Raw genomic sequence first — 15,625 nt, forward strand, 5'->3', positions numbered from 1 at the left:
TAGCAGATTGACGCGCGTCATCGGCCGGAATGTTGCACCTGTTAGAAATTTCCGCCCGTGCGCTAGCCATTTGGAGGCCGCGCCGGCCGTGACCTTAGAAAGTGTCGCCTATCTGGCGCCGGCAATCAGCACCGCTTGTTTGCCTCGGCGTTCTTGACCGGCCTGGGTGAGGGGGGCGGGGAGGCGCGTTCTCCCTGGCGCCTAGGCGAGGAGAAAACATCGGCGCCCAGCTGGCCTGACCCGAGCAGTAGAGAGGTCACACCCCCCACCTCATCGCACTTGTGTTGTAAAGCATAGTTTGCGTGAGCCCGTCCCGCTCGCAGTGTACCTCAACTCTTCCACTTTCTCCACACATCCAGCCTAACAAGCCCAACTTCGATGTGGAAAGTAAATAAGTGATGCACTGTATCTATTGACTACTATGAAAGTTGCAATGATTGCATTTGTTACTATATGGAACCTGTTGTATTTAGAAAGACTGTTTTTTTTTTTGGGGGGGGGGGGGGTAAGAAGTTAGACGTCAGCGCTGTGATCACGCCATAAATTATACTCTCGCTCATTTTTCTGCTCCTGCCGTTGATGATACGCGTGTCACATTCTTGACGTGGCTGTTCAGTTGCGTAACTGTGCGCCAGTGTGTTGGGCAAAATACAGGGTGTCCCAGTCAAACATCCCTGATTTCAAGGACCCAGGGTAGAGAAAAACCACAGCAGATACGACAGTGAAAAATGCACCACATTGTAGAGCACCTCAAAGAATTTATATTCCCGCGTCAGAAGCGCCTAGTATCGTCGCCAGAGTGGAGCATGGTTGCATGAAGTGAAAATGGCGATTCCACAGAAGCGCGCGCTTAAGCAGTAGTGTGGTTTGCAGAAACTAAATCACCGATTACTGTGCAAAGAAATTATCGTCGTGTGTATGAGTGTGATCCACTTGATGTGAAAACAAGGAATGGTATAGGAAGTTTCTGGCAACAGGAAGTTTTCTGAAACGTTCTGGCGGTGCACTTTATGGAGTTTCAGAAGAGACAGTGGAGGATATCAGACAAATGTTTCTCAAAAGCCACGTAAGTCAATTCGTCAAGCATCTAGGCAACATGATGTACCTCGATCAATATTGCATCGTGTAGTTCACCAGCGTGTTCGTATGTGTGCTTACAAAGTGCAAATTCTGCAACATCTGACGAAGAACGACGAACCACGCCGATAACAATTTGCTGCGGATATGCTGCAGCGTATTGATGTGGATGCCAGCTTCCTGGAAAGATGTTTATTCTCAGATGAGGCAACTTTTCATCTATCAGGAAGGGTTAATAAGCATAATGTTCGTATTTATGGTTCAAAATGGCTCTGAGCACTATGGGACTCAACTGCTGAGGTTATTAGTCCCCTAGAACTTAGAACTAGTTAAACCTAACTAACCTAAGGACATCACAAACATCCATGCCCGAGGCAGGATTCGAACCTGCGACCGTAGCGGTCTTGCGGTTCCAGACTGCAGCGCCTTTAACCGCACGGCCACTTCGGCCGGCTCGTATTTATGGTTCGCAAAATCCGCACATTGTTATTTAACATGTTCGTGATAGCCCTCAACTAAACGTCTGGTGCGGGGTAATGCGCGACAGGATCGTTGGACCGTTCTTCTTTGCGGAACAAACAGTGGATGAGTCATTGTATCTGGACATGTTGGAGCAATGTGTGTACCCTCAGATACAATACTAGCAACCCAACATCATTTTTCAACAGGATGTAGCTCCGCCGCATTGGTAAACGGCTGTTCGCAAGTTCCTGGATAGGAAATTTCCCAATCGTTGGATCGGACCCGGAGGATCATTGCCTGGCCACCACGTTCACCCGGCATTACGTCGCTTGGTTTCTTCACGTGGAGATTCATGAACGACCGCGTGTATGCGACCAAAGTGGACGATATTGCTAATTTGTGACATCGTATCACGAATGCTATTGCGACAATAACAGAGGAAATGTTACAAAGAACTTGGGAAGAAATTGAATATAGACTCGATATTCTTCGTACCACAAATGGTGTACACGTAGAGATATATTGATGATAAATAAATTCTTTGAGATTCTCTACAATGAGGTGCATTATTCATTGTATCTACTGTGTTTTTCCCCCTAGGTCTTTGAAATGAGGGAGGTTTGAGTGGGACACCCTGTACAATCTCCCTCTTCGCATATTCTCGTTGAGGGTACCGAATAAAGGGCTGTAGTGTTAAAGATATTGGTCTTGCATTCGTTATGAGCGTGATTAAAATCCGGTACGGGATTTTTTTTAATTCCGCCAGGTCACTTGTGGAGGATGCTTTGCTTCGCGGAGGCTTCGGTTGATTTATGTGGCCAGACGACTCAATAGCTGCTAGTCTACTATCTCTATCTCAATTCAGCCGTAAGGTTTTTCTGTAATTAAACGATCTTGTCCCTTCCGGCAGTGCTTTGATTTGAAAAATGCCAACTTCAACCATGGTTCGGAGCCCACATTGTAGGGCCTCGTGTACGATCTGATCAAAAGTATCTGGACACTTATAAGTGGTATTAAGGGCATTGCCATACTTGTAATACAGGTTCTCTTCAGATCACCGAATTTAAACGCTGTCGGGCTTGGCTAGCACTTGGATGGGTCACTGTCCGGTCTGTCGAGCGCTCATCGCAAGCTGGTTGCACTCATCCCTTGTGAGCCAAATTGAGGAGCTACTTGATTGAGGAGCAGCGACTCCCGTCTCGTAAACTGACAACGGCGGGAAGAACAGTCTGCGATTCCTCCACATGCATTCGAACACGTACCTAGAAAGTGTCCCGTGCAGATTTCAAACCGTCATTAAGGTGAAGGGTGGACATAATCCATGATAATGCCACTAATACTCCGTCCCAACAGGCCTCGGAAGGCTCAACGGTACTGATCGACCGCCCTGTCATCGTCATTGGAGAGGAGTGACTGGACGCGGACATGGTAGGGCATGTGGTCGTCAACTTAAGCAATTTTTTTCCGTTTTACGTTTCATTTCCTTATGTCGGAGGTGGGCATTAAGTTTGGTAGCAGTCTTGGTACTATCTGTCCGCATCTCGTGTTCTCGCGGTCGGGTTCTCTCTTCCCGAGCACGGGGTCCCGGGTTAGATTACCGGCGGGGTCAAGGATTTTCACCTACCTCGAGATGACTGGGTGTTTGTGTTGTCCTCATCATTTCATCATCATTCATGAATGTGGCAAGACTGGACTGAGAAAAGGTTGGGAATTTGTACGGGCGCTGCTAACCGCGCAGTTGAGCGCCCCACAAACTAATTACCATCATCATCATCATCATCTTGGTACTATCTGAGCAGAGCTTCCGTGGCGTCGCGCGACGTCAAACTCGCGGTTGAAGCCAGATGTGCGCCGCGCAAGACATATTACACGATTTATAAGTCCAAAGATTTAATTTTAATTAGGTTTAACGTCCCATCGACAAATAGTCATTAGAAACGAAGTACAAGTACGGACTGAACACGAATGCGGCAAAGAATAGTGTGTCTCGTTTCCAAAGAAAAGCGTTAAGTAGTTTACGGAAATCAACAAAAAATTATCGCGGATGGCCAGACTGGTATCTGAATACTTCTACACACACCAAGAAAGGTGTTCATCTTAATAGTAAGACCTGCCATTGTCAGTTAGCGAGACATGGCCGTAACAGTGCACTACAAATTTGTTCCGATTACAGTGTTGAAAAGCAGTTGCATTAAATCATTTTAAGATCTACGAAATGAAGAGATTAGCGGTTCTCACGGAATTTGAAAATTAAAAAAGAATGATTTTTGTATCTTCTACTTTAACCGCCACTTTGCCTTAATGATAACTTGTTTTCCTCTACTTGAAGAAAGTCACTTAACAACTTAAACCGGTTACGTAACTGCTTTCTTTTACTGAATGAAGACAAATTTCCCGTGAATTTATAGTAGTAATTCTGAAGCTCTGTGACCGCGAAGAGGAAAAGCTATTTGTAGTCTCGCGTGTCATACGTATCTCCAGCGCAGTTAAACACACGAAGAACTTAAGTAACTTTGCCCCCTGGGATTAAAGATGACTATGTTATTGCTTATCATTAGAATGTTAAGAAGTACTTCAGTTTGGAGTTGCGATAGTATCACAGGTTTTCTAAGCGAGCGTAGTCGCGTACGTTGTTAAATTTTATCCTTCCAGATAATAACGGCTATGAATTAGATGATACTTATTACTGCCCCCCCCCCCCCCCGGTCACCGGTACACTGATTCTATAAAGAATAGGACTCCCACGTGTTAAACAGCTTCAGACGTCTGATTCCTTTAAAACTGAGTTAATGTGTTAAATGTTTGATGTCAAGCATACGAAACACTCATGGTTGAAGACGCATCTCAGGTGAACTGTGTGTCTTAAAATTATGCAATTTTGTAGGTACATTCTGTGATATAAGTGGATAATGTTTGCATAATAAGTTGCGAATTGTTTTTGTAGTAACTCTAAATGCGTAAAAATGTAAGTAATGGTTCAAATGGCTCTGAGCACTATGGGACTCAACTGCTGTGGTCATCAGTCCCCTAGAACTTAGAACTACTTAAACCTAACTAACCTAAGGACATCACACACACCCATGCCCAAGGCAGGATTCGAACCTGCGACCGGAGCAGCAGCGCGGCTCCGGACTGGAGCGCCTAGAACCGCACGGCCACCGCGGCCGGCAAATGTAAGTAAAAGCAGATGAATAGCAAGAACGAACCCGTAACGCTCGGGTGCAACATTACTAATGTCCTGCTTGACACAGTCACGTCGATTAAATAACTGGGCTTAACACTGCAACGCGATATGAAATGAAATGAAACGAGCATGTGAAGATCGTGGGTAAATGAGGCCGCATAAAGGAAGCTGGTGCGACATCTTCTTGAATAGTGCGCGAGTGTTTGGGATCCGTACCAGGTCGGACTGAAGGAAGACATTGAAGCAATTCAGAGACGGGCTGTTAGATTTGTTACCGGAAGGTTCGCACAAAACGTAAGTGTAACGGAAATGCTTCGGGAGCTCAAATGGGAGTCCCTGGAGGAAGACGATGTTCTTTTCGAGGAACAATATTGAGAAAATTTAGGGAACCGACATTTGAAGCTGAATGCCGAACGACTCTACTACCACCAACGAACATCGCGCTTAAGGACCACCAAGATAGCCGTCCGATGTGGCCGAGCGGTTCTAGGCGCTACAGTCTGGAACCGCGCGACCGCTACGGTCGCAGGTTCGAAGCCTGCTACGGGTATGGATGTGTGTGATGTCCTTAGGTTAGTTAGGTTTAAGTAGTTCTAAGTTCTAGGGGACTGATGACCTCAGATGTCCCACAGTGCTCAGAGCCATTTGAACCATTTTTGAACCACCAAGATAAGATACGAGACATTAGGGCTCATACGGTGGCATATAGAAAGTCGTTTCCCCCTCGCACTGTTTGCGAGAGGAACAGCAAAGGAAATAACTAGTAGTGGTACAGGGGACCCACCCCCCCGCCACGCGCCGTACGGCAGCTTGCGGAGTATCTATGTAGGTATAGGTGTAATAAATTAAAAGATCTTGATCTTGGCCGATGCTGAAGTTTTACTACACTAATAACGAAAAAGTGGTAAGCGATGAACTTTCTTTCATGATTTTGCGGGGGTGATGTCAGCGAGAATCTTTCGAAAAGGTTTGAAATTAAGTCTAAGTATTCTTGGAGGTCGCTCTCAAATACTAGATGAACATAGTCTAGTTAATTTGTGCGCCTTGAGCTACGTCACCTCAAGACATATAATGAAACATGTCTTAATTTGTTAACCATTTTAGTTAAGAGTATCGCTCTTTAATGGGTAATAATGCCAACATTTTAAATTTAGTCAGTAATTAAGTGAACTCTTACAAATCAAAGTTTTTAGCCCCTGGAAGCTATTAGGTAGGCGTTTAATAAATGGATTATTATAGCAAAATATTTCACTTACTCATTTACCCTACATATAAACCTTGAAAGCAATTTGAATAAAAGCTACCTTTTTAACGCTTACAATCAAAATTTTTAACGAATACCTCTCACTTCAATTCTTTAGTTTTTGTGTATGCATTCCATTGGCTTCCTTGTGTTCTTGTGCGCTTCGTGTCACAATTACGAGTCCGTGTAATGTTTCGTAACGCACGCCTGTGCGGTTGCGGTCGACGCGGCAGTAACCGGTTCGAATGGTTGTTATTGTTGGGGATGAGGCGGCGGCGGTGTTAGAAGTAATTTTGGTCGGAAAGAGGAGGAAACCTAGTAGCGTAAAAATCCTGATCACCAGACTTGACGCTAATATGCTCGACTAAATTGAAAACCACTCCACAGTGTTTGAGGTGAGAACGTGTAGTATCCACTATTGTACAGCTACACCATTGATGACAAATAGCTGGAGGCTGCGTCTGCCATAAAATATCTAGGCATAACTATTCAGAGCGACCTTAAGTGCAATGACCTTATAAAACAGATAGTGGGAAAAACAGATACCAGACTAAGATTCATCGGAAGAATCTTAAGGAAATGTGACTCATCCACGAAAGAAAGTACTTGCAGTGGATCCCGATGCAGATTGGAATTCCTGTGTGATGATCTGGATAGATGACACAAGCGACACCCAATCATCTGGCGACGTTCGAAGTCCGTTGAGTTCTGCGGAGCGCCCCATTCTGCTCTCTCACGATTTGTAATGACTACTGAGGTCGCTGATATGGAGTACCTGGCAGTAGGTGGTAGCACAATGCACCTAATATGAAAAACGTATGTTTTTGGGGATGTCCGGATACTTTTGATCACATAATGTACATCTCGCATATTGACGACGAGGAGAAAATTCGGGAAATTAGATGCAATGCAGAGGCTTACCGCAATCATTTTTCCCACGCACTATTCGCGAGTGGAACAGGGCTGGAGGGATCAGATAGCGATACCGAAAGCACCCCCCGCCGTTCACCATTAGGTGGTTAGCGGAGTATGATGTAGATGTACTCTAGATTGCGATCTGTCCATCACATAGCTATGCTAAACTCGGCGGCCCCTTTGATGCTATCCTAGAGGTGTAGGCTATGTGCTGACACCAGGTTTCATCTTGTACCCTGTCTCATCATCATACAACAGCAATATGACATCTATTACAGTCACCAGTAGCCAGCAGGTAACACAACTCTTTAGCACAGTATAGAAAGAAAAAGGGACTAATGTGCGCGGAAGAAAACTGCTTCCGATTAGATGGCTGAACCTAGCTTTGTAGCCTAGGCAACAAGAACTCCGTACGACGCTTTCTTTCTGTCTAGTTACTTCATCGTCGATTAGCTGTTCAGTTGTACCCGTGGTTCCAATTAATGAGAGAGAAATTCGACGACTAGTACTACAGTTGCATTGCCTCTAGGTCTTTGCCTTACGGGGCAAAGCACTGATGTGCAGAGGGATTCGCTCTAGTGGCCTAATGGCCCAGTAGGCATGCGACCCCTTTGCCTGGTCGTGACCATGTAGAGTTGCGACCCGGCGGCTAGCGGTGCATCAGCTCGCCGCCTATTACGCCCCGCTCTGGTGGGCAGCACCAAACACGGAGCCGGCGGTAACGGTCTGGTCTCGAGAGCCGCCGCCGCCTCAAAGCCAGCCGCCGGCTCTGCTGAATGGGCGGCCTCGCTAGCGGAGCACTTGCCACTCCACCTGCCACAGGCCTCGACGCGTCTGAATGGACCACTCCACGTACATCTGTCCTCTTCACAGTTACACGGTTTCTTCCTATCGCACGTCCAATGACCCAGCTGTCCACAGCTTCGTTCGTCTCTCGATGTCCTAACATTCGTTTTCACCAAGGAACCTGAAGCTTCATACTGGCAAGCAAGTAACAGATTGTCTATAAAAAGGTGTGATTTACCATTGGCATTATTCGATAACATGGGATAACTTTGATGAAGAAAAAAAAGGAATTCCTGTACACGGCCTGACAAGAGTGATGCACCCAGAATGGGAGGAGGAAACGAAACGAAATGAAACTTCGCGGGTTCAAAGGGTACTTGACGTTATTTCAGTGATAACAAAGTCGAGTCAAACTTTTGAAGGACTTAGCAATACGAATCCACTTGCATCCCTTCTGACCTAGATGCATGCCCTGATTCGGTGGGGAAGGGTGTCATAAAGGCTTCGCATCCTATCGTGAGGCAAGCTGTCTGTCACTTCTGTAACTGCTTCTTAGGGTCTTAGATACTGCCACTGATACAGAGTTGACTTTCGAGCTGGACTCATACGTGTTCTATCGAGGACAGATCGGGGATCTTGCTGGCCACGGGTATCTACAAACGTCACGCAGAAAGTTCATAGAGACAAGTGCCATGTGTTGGCGAGCGCTATCCTATTGAAAAATGGCACTACAATACTGTCTCATGAGAAGTTACATATGAGGACGCAGGATGTCCATGATGTACCGTTGTGCCGTAGGAGTTCCCTCAATTACTTGCAGCCGTGATGTAGTCGTACGCGATGACTCCTCACACCACGACACCAGGAGCCGTTTATGTTGCGGTGCTAACGACAGTCTGTGCATGGGACGGTAATTCGCTAGTACAGCTGTTGCTAGTATCCGACCAATGGTGCGGGATGAAACACAGGGTTGCAGAGTGTCCATTACTTGCCCTCCGATGGCAGCCGCAGATGTGAAGCAGTTAGCATGTACTTCGTGCGCAGGATGGTGATCGTCCCTTATGGTAGACGAAAGTGGTCGACCGGTACCGTGAATACGAGTGCGCCTGCTCTCACCGTCCCATTCAGTCTGTATGAGGCTACTCTCATATCCGAAAGCCACGTAAATCTGGATATTGTGCGGCCAAATGGAGGCCCAGAATGAGACCAGTGTCAAACTTTGTTAGGTGTCGATAACGCTGTTCCACAGAGTATACGGGATCTCCGTGTCAAGTCTCAACGCCTGACACCGTAAACGTCCCTTATGAACCTTACTAGGCCTGGTAACAACACTAAACACGAACAACTCTAATGCACTCTGCTGCCTGTTGTACCTGTCATAGAGAGCTTCAAATCCAATCGTTGACATGCCAGCCTTTGTTGTGTACGTGTAGTGTACGTTTACGAAGTTACATTAACATCCGACCACGTGTTCTGAGTGCTTCGGAGTTTTTTTGTCGGGCATTGTGTGTAGTTGTATTAGTGTCATCAGTAATAAGCTAAACATCAATCGAAATTGTGTATATATTCAAAAACCGAACTTAATATAGTATTAATTTCGTATGAGAAATGCGCAAGGAAGCAATCATATACGGCCAGGTGCTTTCAGACATGCGTTTCTATTAGTCAAAGATACTAGCTGTGTAACTGACATCAGATTGCTAAAATTACCACATTTTACCTGTGGTTAAGGACATTCGTTTCCATTCTTCACGATAAATGGAGAACAATCTCGAGCGATGTTACCTTGACGCTGCCACTTTTCTATTCCTCTGCAAAGATTATATGTAGAATTCATGTATCAGCACTCCAAGTCCATATGGTATTCTATGAAGAATGAGGAGCCTACTTCTTTGTGGATAGGAAAAGTATTACGCAAATATTGCGTACGTCAGATCAGAAACAGTTACCGCTTCGTGGGAAGTATTCTATTAGCTACAACGTATTCATAAAATGTGGTCGATTTACAAACGATTAAATTCAATTGCTCTGACCCAAACGAGGGAAAAGTAAGAGACCACCACCGAATTTCACTGGGGCTACAGCACACTCGGGTAAAAAAGAAAAAAAAACCCTTACATAGGTTCAGTAGGATTTCGAAGGATTGTACTCTTACAAAACTTAACACCTTAGAAGCAATAAGTCTACTGCAATAGCTGTTGAGGATATCCTGCTATGGGTTTGCGCAGTACTCATTACAGTGGATACCAAATAATACTGTCGTAGGCCTCTCTCAAGCATTGATACAGTGTTACAGTTAAAACCTATTAATGTTTCATAGTGGAATAACACATCAATGCCATCAACATCAGATATTGGACATTAACTCCTGGATATATGCGTCTTCTAGACTTTTCCATAAATTATAGTCTGTAAAATCTTGAAATATTATTCTTCGTGTAGGCTGAATATGTTTCTAACAAACGAATATATTTCCCGGGGCTTCTGGGCGGCCCGCTCGTTCATCATTTCCGTATAGGCTTTATTTCCATTTATGATTAAAAAAAACGTTTTGTATTCAAAATCCATTACGACCATTTAAATCTTAAAACAGCATGTGGCCGATGACTGTGAACATACTTAACATTAAATCTTTTGCGTTTGAAGACCTGTGCCTTTCGCAAACAGCTTTATAATTAGCTGTCCATCCAGATGCGACAACTGGGCTCGCCAGGATCCTGAAAATAAGAAAAAGGAAGATGAATTTCGTCATCTCGTACAGTAGGGTACATTGCCCGTGGTCTTCCCAGCACGATACTGCGGCATCGTAAACGCAGTGGTTAGCACTCGGGAAACACCTGAAGAAGACGCCGAGTTACGACGTCGGAATGCCGTGCTGGGAAGACACAGGCCACCGGCAGTACACCCGATTCTTGGAATGACAACCAAATTAAAAGATGAACTTCATTCATCGCCTGACGGTATTACATATAGAAAGTGGTAATTCTGCATGTACTGAAAATTCTATCAAAACAAAATGATGAGACTGTGTGGGTGCATAAAATGTGCTGTTGTAAAATGACAGGATACAAAAATCGTAACTTGGATGCAAAAGAAAAATGGACCTATGTTGTCTTGTAGGTATGGCTCATGTCACAGGCTCATGGGGCGACAATATAAAACCACAACTTGAACTACATTGTTTGATCACAGTACACACACACATATCAACTTAGGGAGGATACACCCACTCTTAATCGTTAGGTTCGCTCAGTGCTACATGTAAGTAGTGAATGTATGCACTCTATTTTGCTTAGGTGCATAAACTGCTTTGGTGTGCTGAGTGAAATGGCATCGGACAGGAATACACACAACGCGTTTCCGTTCTTCTAGAATATCAATTTTTTTTTCCTACCGTCTTCATTTACGCCGTGCGGTGTAGCTTAGTTGTTAACACGCTTAGCGTTTTTCCTGCAGCGTCCACGTACTGCCAAGATACCACGGAAGCCACGCCTGCGACGGCTGATTAGCCAGTGAGCGAGGAAATTCTCGCGGCTGCTGGCCTTCGCAGAAGCCGTAGGCGGGCAGAGACTGCATCATGTGTGTGTGGCGGGCTTCGGCGGCGCCGCTGGACGTCTGGGTGTCAATCAGCGCATTCTCGTTTTAAATCCTCAGCCGCGCGTCGTTACGTGCCGTTACAATGTTGATGAGGCCGTTACTGTGACTTACGTCGTCATTGTCTGCTGGCTGACGTGGGCATCCGAAGATTTATGGCCTTGCAGCTCCTCTCCACGCGCATTGTTTGCAGACGACGACAGTCAGTGCAAGTTCGTGAGGCACACATGCACACGGCGTACTCCTGCACAACTCGTTCATAAACTTCTACTGATATATTAATTAGTATCGAAATTGTATCCAGTAATCTACGGCATTAACAGGCTAGACAGCTTCTAATAACAGATCACCCTTAGTGCGGACTTGTCCTGTTTCGGTACATTTTAGTATATCTTCCGCTCTCTGGACGGAGATTTTCACTCTACAGCGGAGTGTGCGTTGATATGAAACTTGCTGACAGAATAAAACTGTGTGCCGGACCGAGACTCGAACTCGGGACCTTTGCCCTTCGCAGGCAAGTGCTCCCGACTGAGCTACCCAAGTACGATTCACTATCCGTCCTCACACCTTTACTTCCGCCATTACCTCATTTCCTACCTTCCAGAGAGCCTGCGAAATTTGCAAGGCTAACACTACTGGAAGAAAGAATATTACGGAGACGGCTTAGCCACAACCTGGGGAATGTTTTCAGAACTGAATATCATTTCTTCTAGTGCTTGTCTTGCAAGTTCCTCAGGAGAGGTTATGTGAAGTTTGGGAAGTGGGATGTGAGGTACTGTCTGAAGCAAAACTGTGGGACGGGTCGTGAATCGTACTCGGATGTACAGCCGATAGAGCACTTGCCCGCAAAAGGCAATGATCTTGAGTTAGTCTCTGTCGGGCACATTCTAATCTGCCAGCAAGTTTCACTTTCGCCTTCTGTTTTTCTTCAACGAAGCATGTGGTATTTTCTCCTTCAGCGAACATTTGACATTTTAAACTCGCTTTGCGTTTAAAGACCCTAGTACGAAGTCAGTTCTCTACATACGGAAACGCATATCCCTGTGTGCCTTCCTGTAACAGGACCAGGGGACACTGAGAATCGGCTCTCCACTACTGAAGTTTTTTTAGTTAAATATTTGTAAAGGAAATTCTCAATGTTATCTCATCTGTAATTGATAGACAAAGGCGATCTTAGTAACACAGGATTTCATGTACCTGTTGAATTCCCTCGGAAACCCCCAACCATGCTTTGTCATTTAGACGAAATATAAAGTCGTAGTACACAAAACAATTTTGACACTCCTCTGTTAGTTTTCATGCTTCCGCCTCACCTTGTCCAAGAGGAAGGAGGAACGTCTTTCAGAACACTTGCTCCAATATTTCAGAGGTCCAACAAAATAGAAAATAAATTTATAGTTAGTACGAAATCGCCATTAATATAGCAACATTTAAAAACATATTCCATTGAGATACACGGAGGAATCAATTCTCCATGGAAGGTAGGCAGTAGAGACAATAACGTGCTGCTGAAGATGACTTACTTGAAGACACACAATGTGGATAAGATTACGGTTACGATCGCTAGATAGAAAATTAAGGTACCTGTAATTAGATTCGCCTGCCTTGTGCCGTCTTGATCCAACGTTTCTGTTGAACTTCTCGCACCAAATGCGGAGTCGTGGACAACTAGTTAATAATTCCTAGTCCTAAATGGCTAATTCGATTGCTATCGGAGTATTAAAAAGCAAAATTAGTTGTAACGCAGTGGGAAAAGGCACTCGTCTCCTTTGTGGTATTGAAGGAAGATAGATAGATAGATAGATAGATAGATAGATAGATAGAGAGAGAGAGAGAGAGAGAGAGAGAGAGAGAGAGAGAGAGAGAGAGAGATGGAGATCTACACATTTTGTTTCAACCAGCCATGTGATGACTGAGCTTCGTGACGGTCATTTACGGGAAAACAATCTTATTTTCGTATCTTATCGCAAATCATTACAGCTATTACCGGTATCGACGTTCAGGGTAGTCATTAGTTGCATGATGATGATGATGATGATGATGATGATGATACCGCGTACGATTCAAACAAGACCACGATCTTTGAAAATACGCTTTTGAATCATAGAACCAATCACGAAACTACAATAGGAAACTGGTGAAAGTTGAAGCAGAACGGTCCATTGACGCTCGCAGTCTTGTCAGGAAGGTCATTCACTTATTCATACAGCACAAAAACTCTAAATAAAATAGCACTTCCATCGTAGAACTGCTTCTGATGGTAACCCTCGGTAGTATGACAAACTGCCTATTGACTTCTGTCTCGGGTTCTTCGGCCGACGTTCATCTAATGATTTTACTGACGTTTCCCCAGCACGATTGGCTGGCATTGTCAAAACTTATCATTAGATGAACGTCGGCCGAAGAATCCGAGACAGAAGCCAATAGACAGTTTGTCAACAAGTGGCCACGAAAGTCTCAACAACCTCGGTAGTATAATGTATGTCTTCCGAAATCGATATTGGCATCTGAAATACATATTTAAAAAGTAGTAAAAAATGCAATCTATAACCCATGGGTTGGTTTAAACAAAGCAGTGCGGTACTATAGTCGAGTCGCTGTAAGAATATCCATGACAGTTGCAGTGGGCTATGCGCAGGGGCTTCGCGCCCTGCTGCAACCAGATTCTATAAACGTCTCTATTGCAACGCCTCATTGTTACCGGAGCTCTAGACACGGCTATTGTTTCCGCCTTCAGCCGTTAGCGCTTCGTAGTTGAATGCTGGCAACAGCGCTACCGGCTGTCAGGGGTCGACTTGTACCGACGTAACTATAGGCTTGCCTTCCTCCCATCTTCCAACTGACTTAACCAGCCATTTATTGAAGATCGTACAGTTCAGTTTGGACAGCAAACCACGGTGCAGCTTGACATTGTAACATTAACTGGTGACTGCAGAGGTGAAAGAAGAGATAACAAACAGTTAAAAAACATAGGAACGACTAGGTTAGGAGCTTTTCAAACTTTACCTACATGGCCATCGAACAGCATCTAGCACGTTTCCCCCACAGACCTAATAGACACATCAGCACCAGAGAGCAGCATTAACAGTTACGTTACTCCTGTAAGTCAGAATTTATGTTTGGATGTTAAAGTGAAGAAAAATAACAGGGACTCTGTGGGATGCGAAAGCGGACAGTTTCAGCCTTGCTGGCGAAGTTTGTGGGTCTCATATTTTTCTTTTGTCTCCTGCAATTGGAGAGAACTTCGATGTAAAATTCCAGTGACAACGGAGAAATTAGTTTCAGCGACACAGATAGCCGTACCGTAGGTGCAACCACAACGGAGGGGTATCTTTTGAGAGGCCAGACAAACGTGTGGTTCCTGAAGAGGAGCAGCAGCCTTTTCAGTAGTTGCAGGGGCAACAGTCTGGATGATTGACTGATATGGCCTTGTAACACTAACCGAAACGGCCTTGCTGTGCTGGTACTGCGAACGGCTGAAAGCAAAGGGAAATTACAGCCGTAATTTTTCCCGAGGGCATGCAGCTTTACTGTATGGTTAAATGATGATGGCGTTCTTTTGGGTAAAATAATCTGGAGGTAAAATAGTCCCCCATTCGGATCTCCGGGCGGGGACTGCTCAGGAGAACGTTGTTATCAGGAGAAAGGAGTAGTTTGTGGCACAACTTGACTAGAAGAAGCGATCTTTTGGTAGGACATATTCTGAGGCATCAAGGGATCACCAATTTAGTATTGGACGGCAGCGTGGAGGGTAAAAATCGCAGAGGGAGACCAAGAGATGAACACACTAAACAGATTGAGAATGATGTAGGTTGCAGCAGGCACTGGGAGATGAACAACCTTGCACAGGATAGAGTAGCATGGAGAGCTGCATCAAACCAGTCTCTGGACTGAAGACCACAACAACAACAACAATGTACTCGGTGCACTAAGAGTTGCTTTGGTGTGTTGCAGGTGGTGTTCCACCTGGGCCTCATCATCTACCGGGCGCTGGACTTCGGCCTCAACGAGCGCGAGGAGCGGCACCTCAGCCCTGACCTGGAGGCCCTCATCGACATGATGACAGGTAGGCCGCCGCCAGCATGTCACGTCACTGCGGACGCCAGAGCGATGCGCACCTGCTGGCTAAGACCTCCCAGGATATGTCTCCTAACCGCACTATTGGACGGTAGCTGTAGAGCGGCTCGACGAATTTACTACGAGCTGCAACGAAAGTGTTCGAAGTACCCGGCTTTTTAGTCGGGGGATAATGTACAGGGAACGAAAGGTTATCGACAACGTTTGCAGAAACCAGGCTGCATATCTGTCGGAAAACGAGAAAGGAAAGCAAGGCTGCAGGCTACCCCTCAAGACATTCGAGCTAC

At 45.3% G+C, this 15,625-nt stretch overlaps 1 protein-coding gene across 2 annotated transcripts in view; it reads left to right on the forward strand.

Annotated features, from left to right (window-relative positions):
• LOC124612388 (protein spire) overlaps positions 1 to 15,625 on the forward strand; it is an 808,827-nt gene that overhangs the window by 249,118 nt on the left and 544,084 nt on the right. For both annotated transcript variants that reach the window (XM_047140565.1, XM_047140566.1), the window contains exon 3: positions 15,216 to 15,327. In XM_047140565.1, the coding sequence (XP_046996521.1) occupies positions 15,216 to 15,327 (112 nt within the window). The remainder of the gene's footprint in view (positions 1 to 15,215; positions 15,328 to 15,625) is intronic.

This window comes from Schistocerca americana, chromosome 4 (assembly GCF_021461395.2).
Source record: "Schistocerca americana isolate TAMUIC-IGC-003095 chromosome 4, iqSchAmer2.1, whole genome shotgun sequence".
NCBI lineage: Eukaryota > Metazoa > Arthropoda > Insecta > Orthoptera > Acrididae > Schistocerca > Schistocerca americana.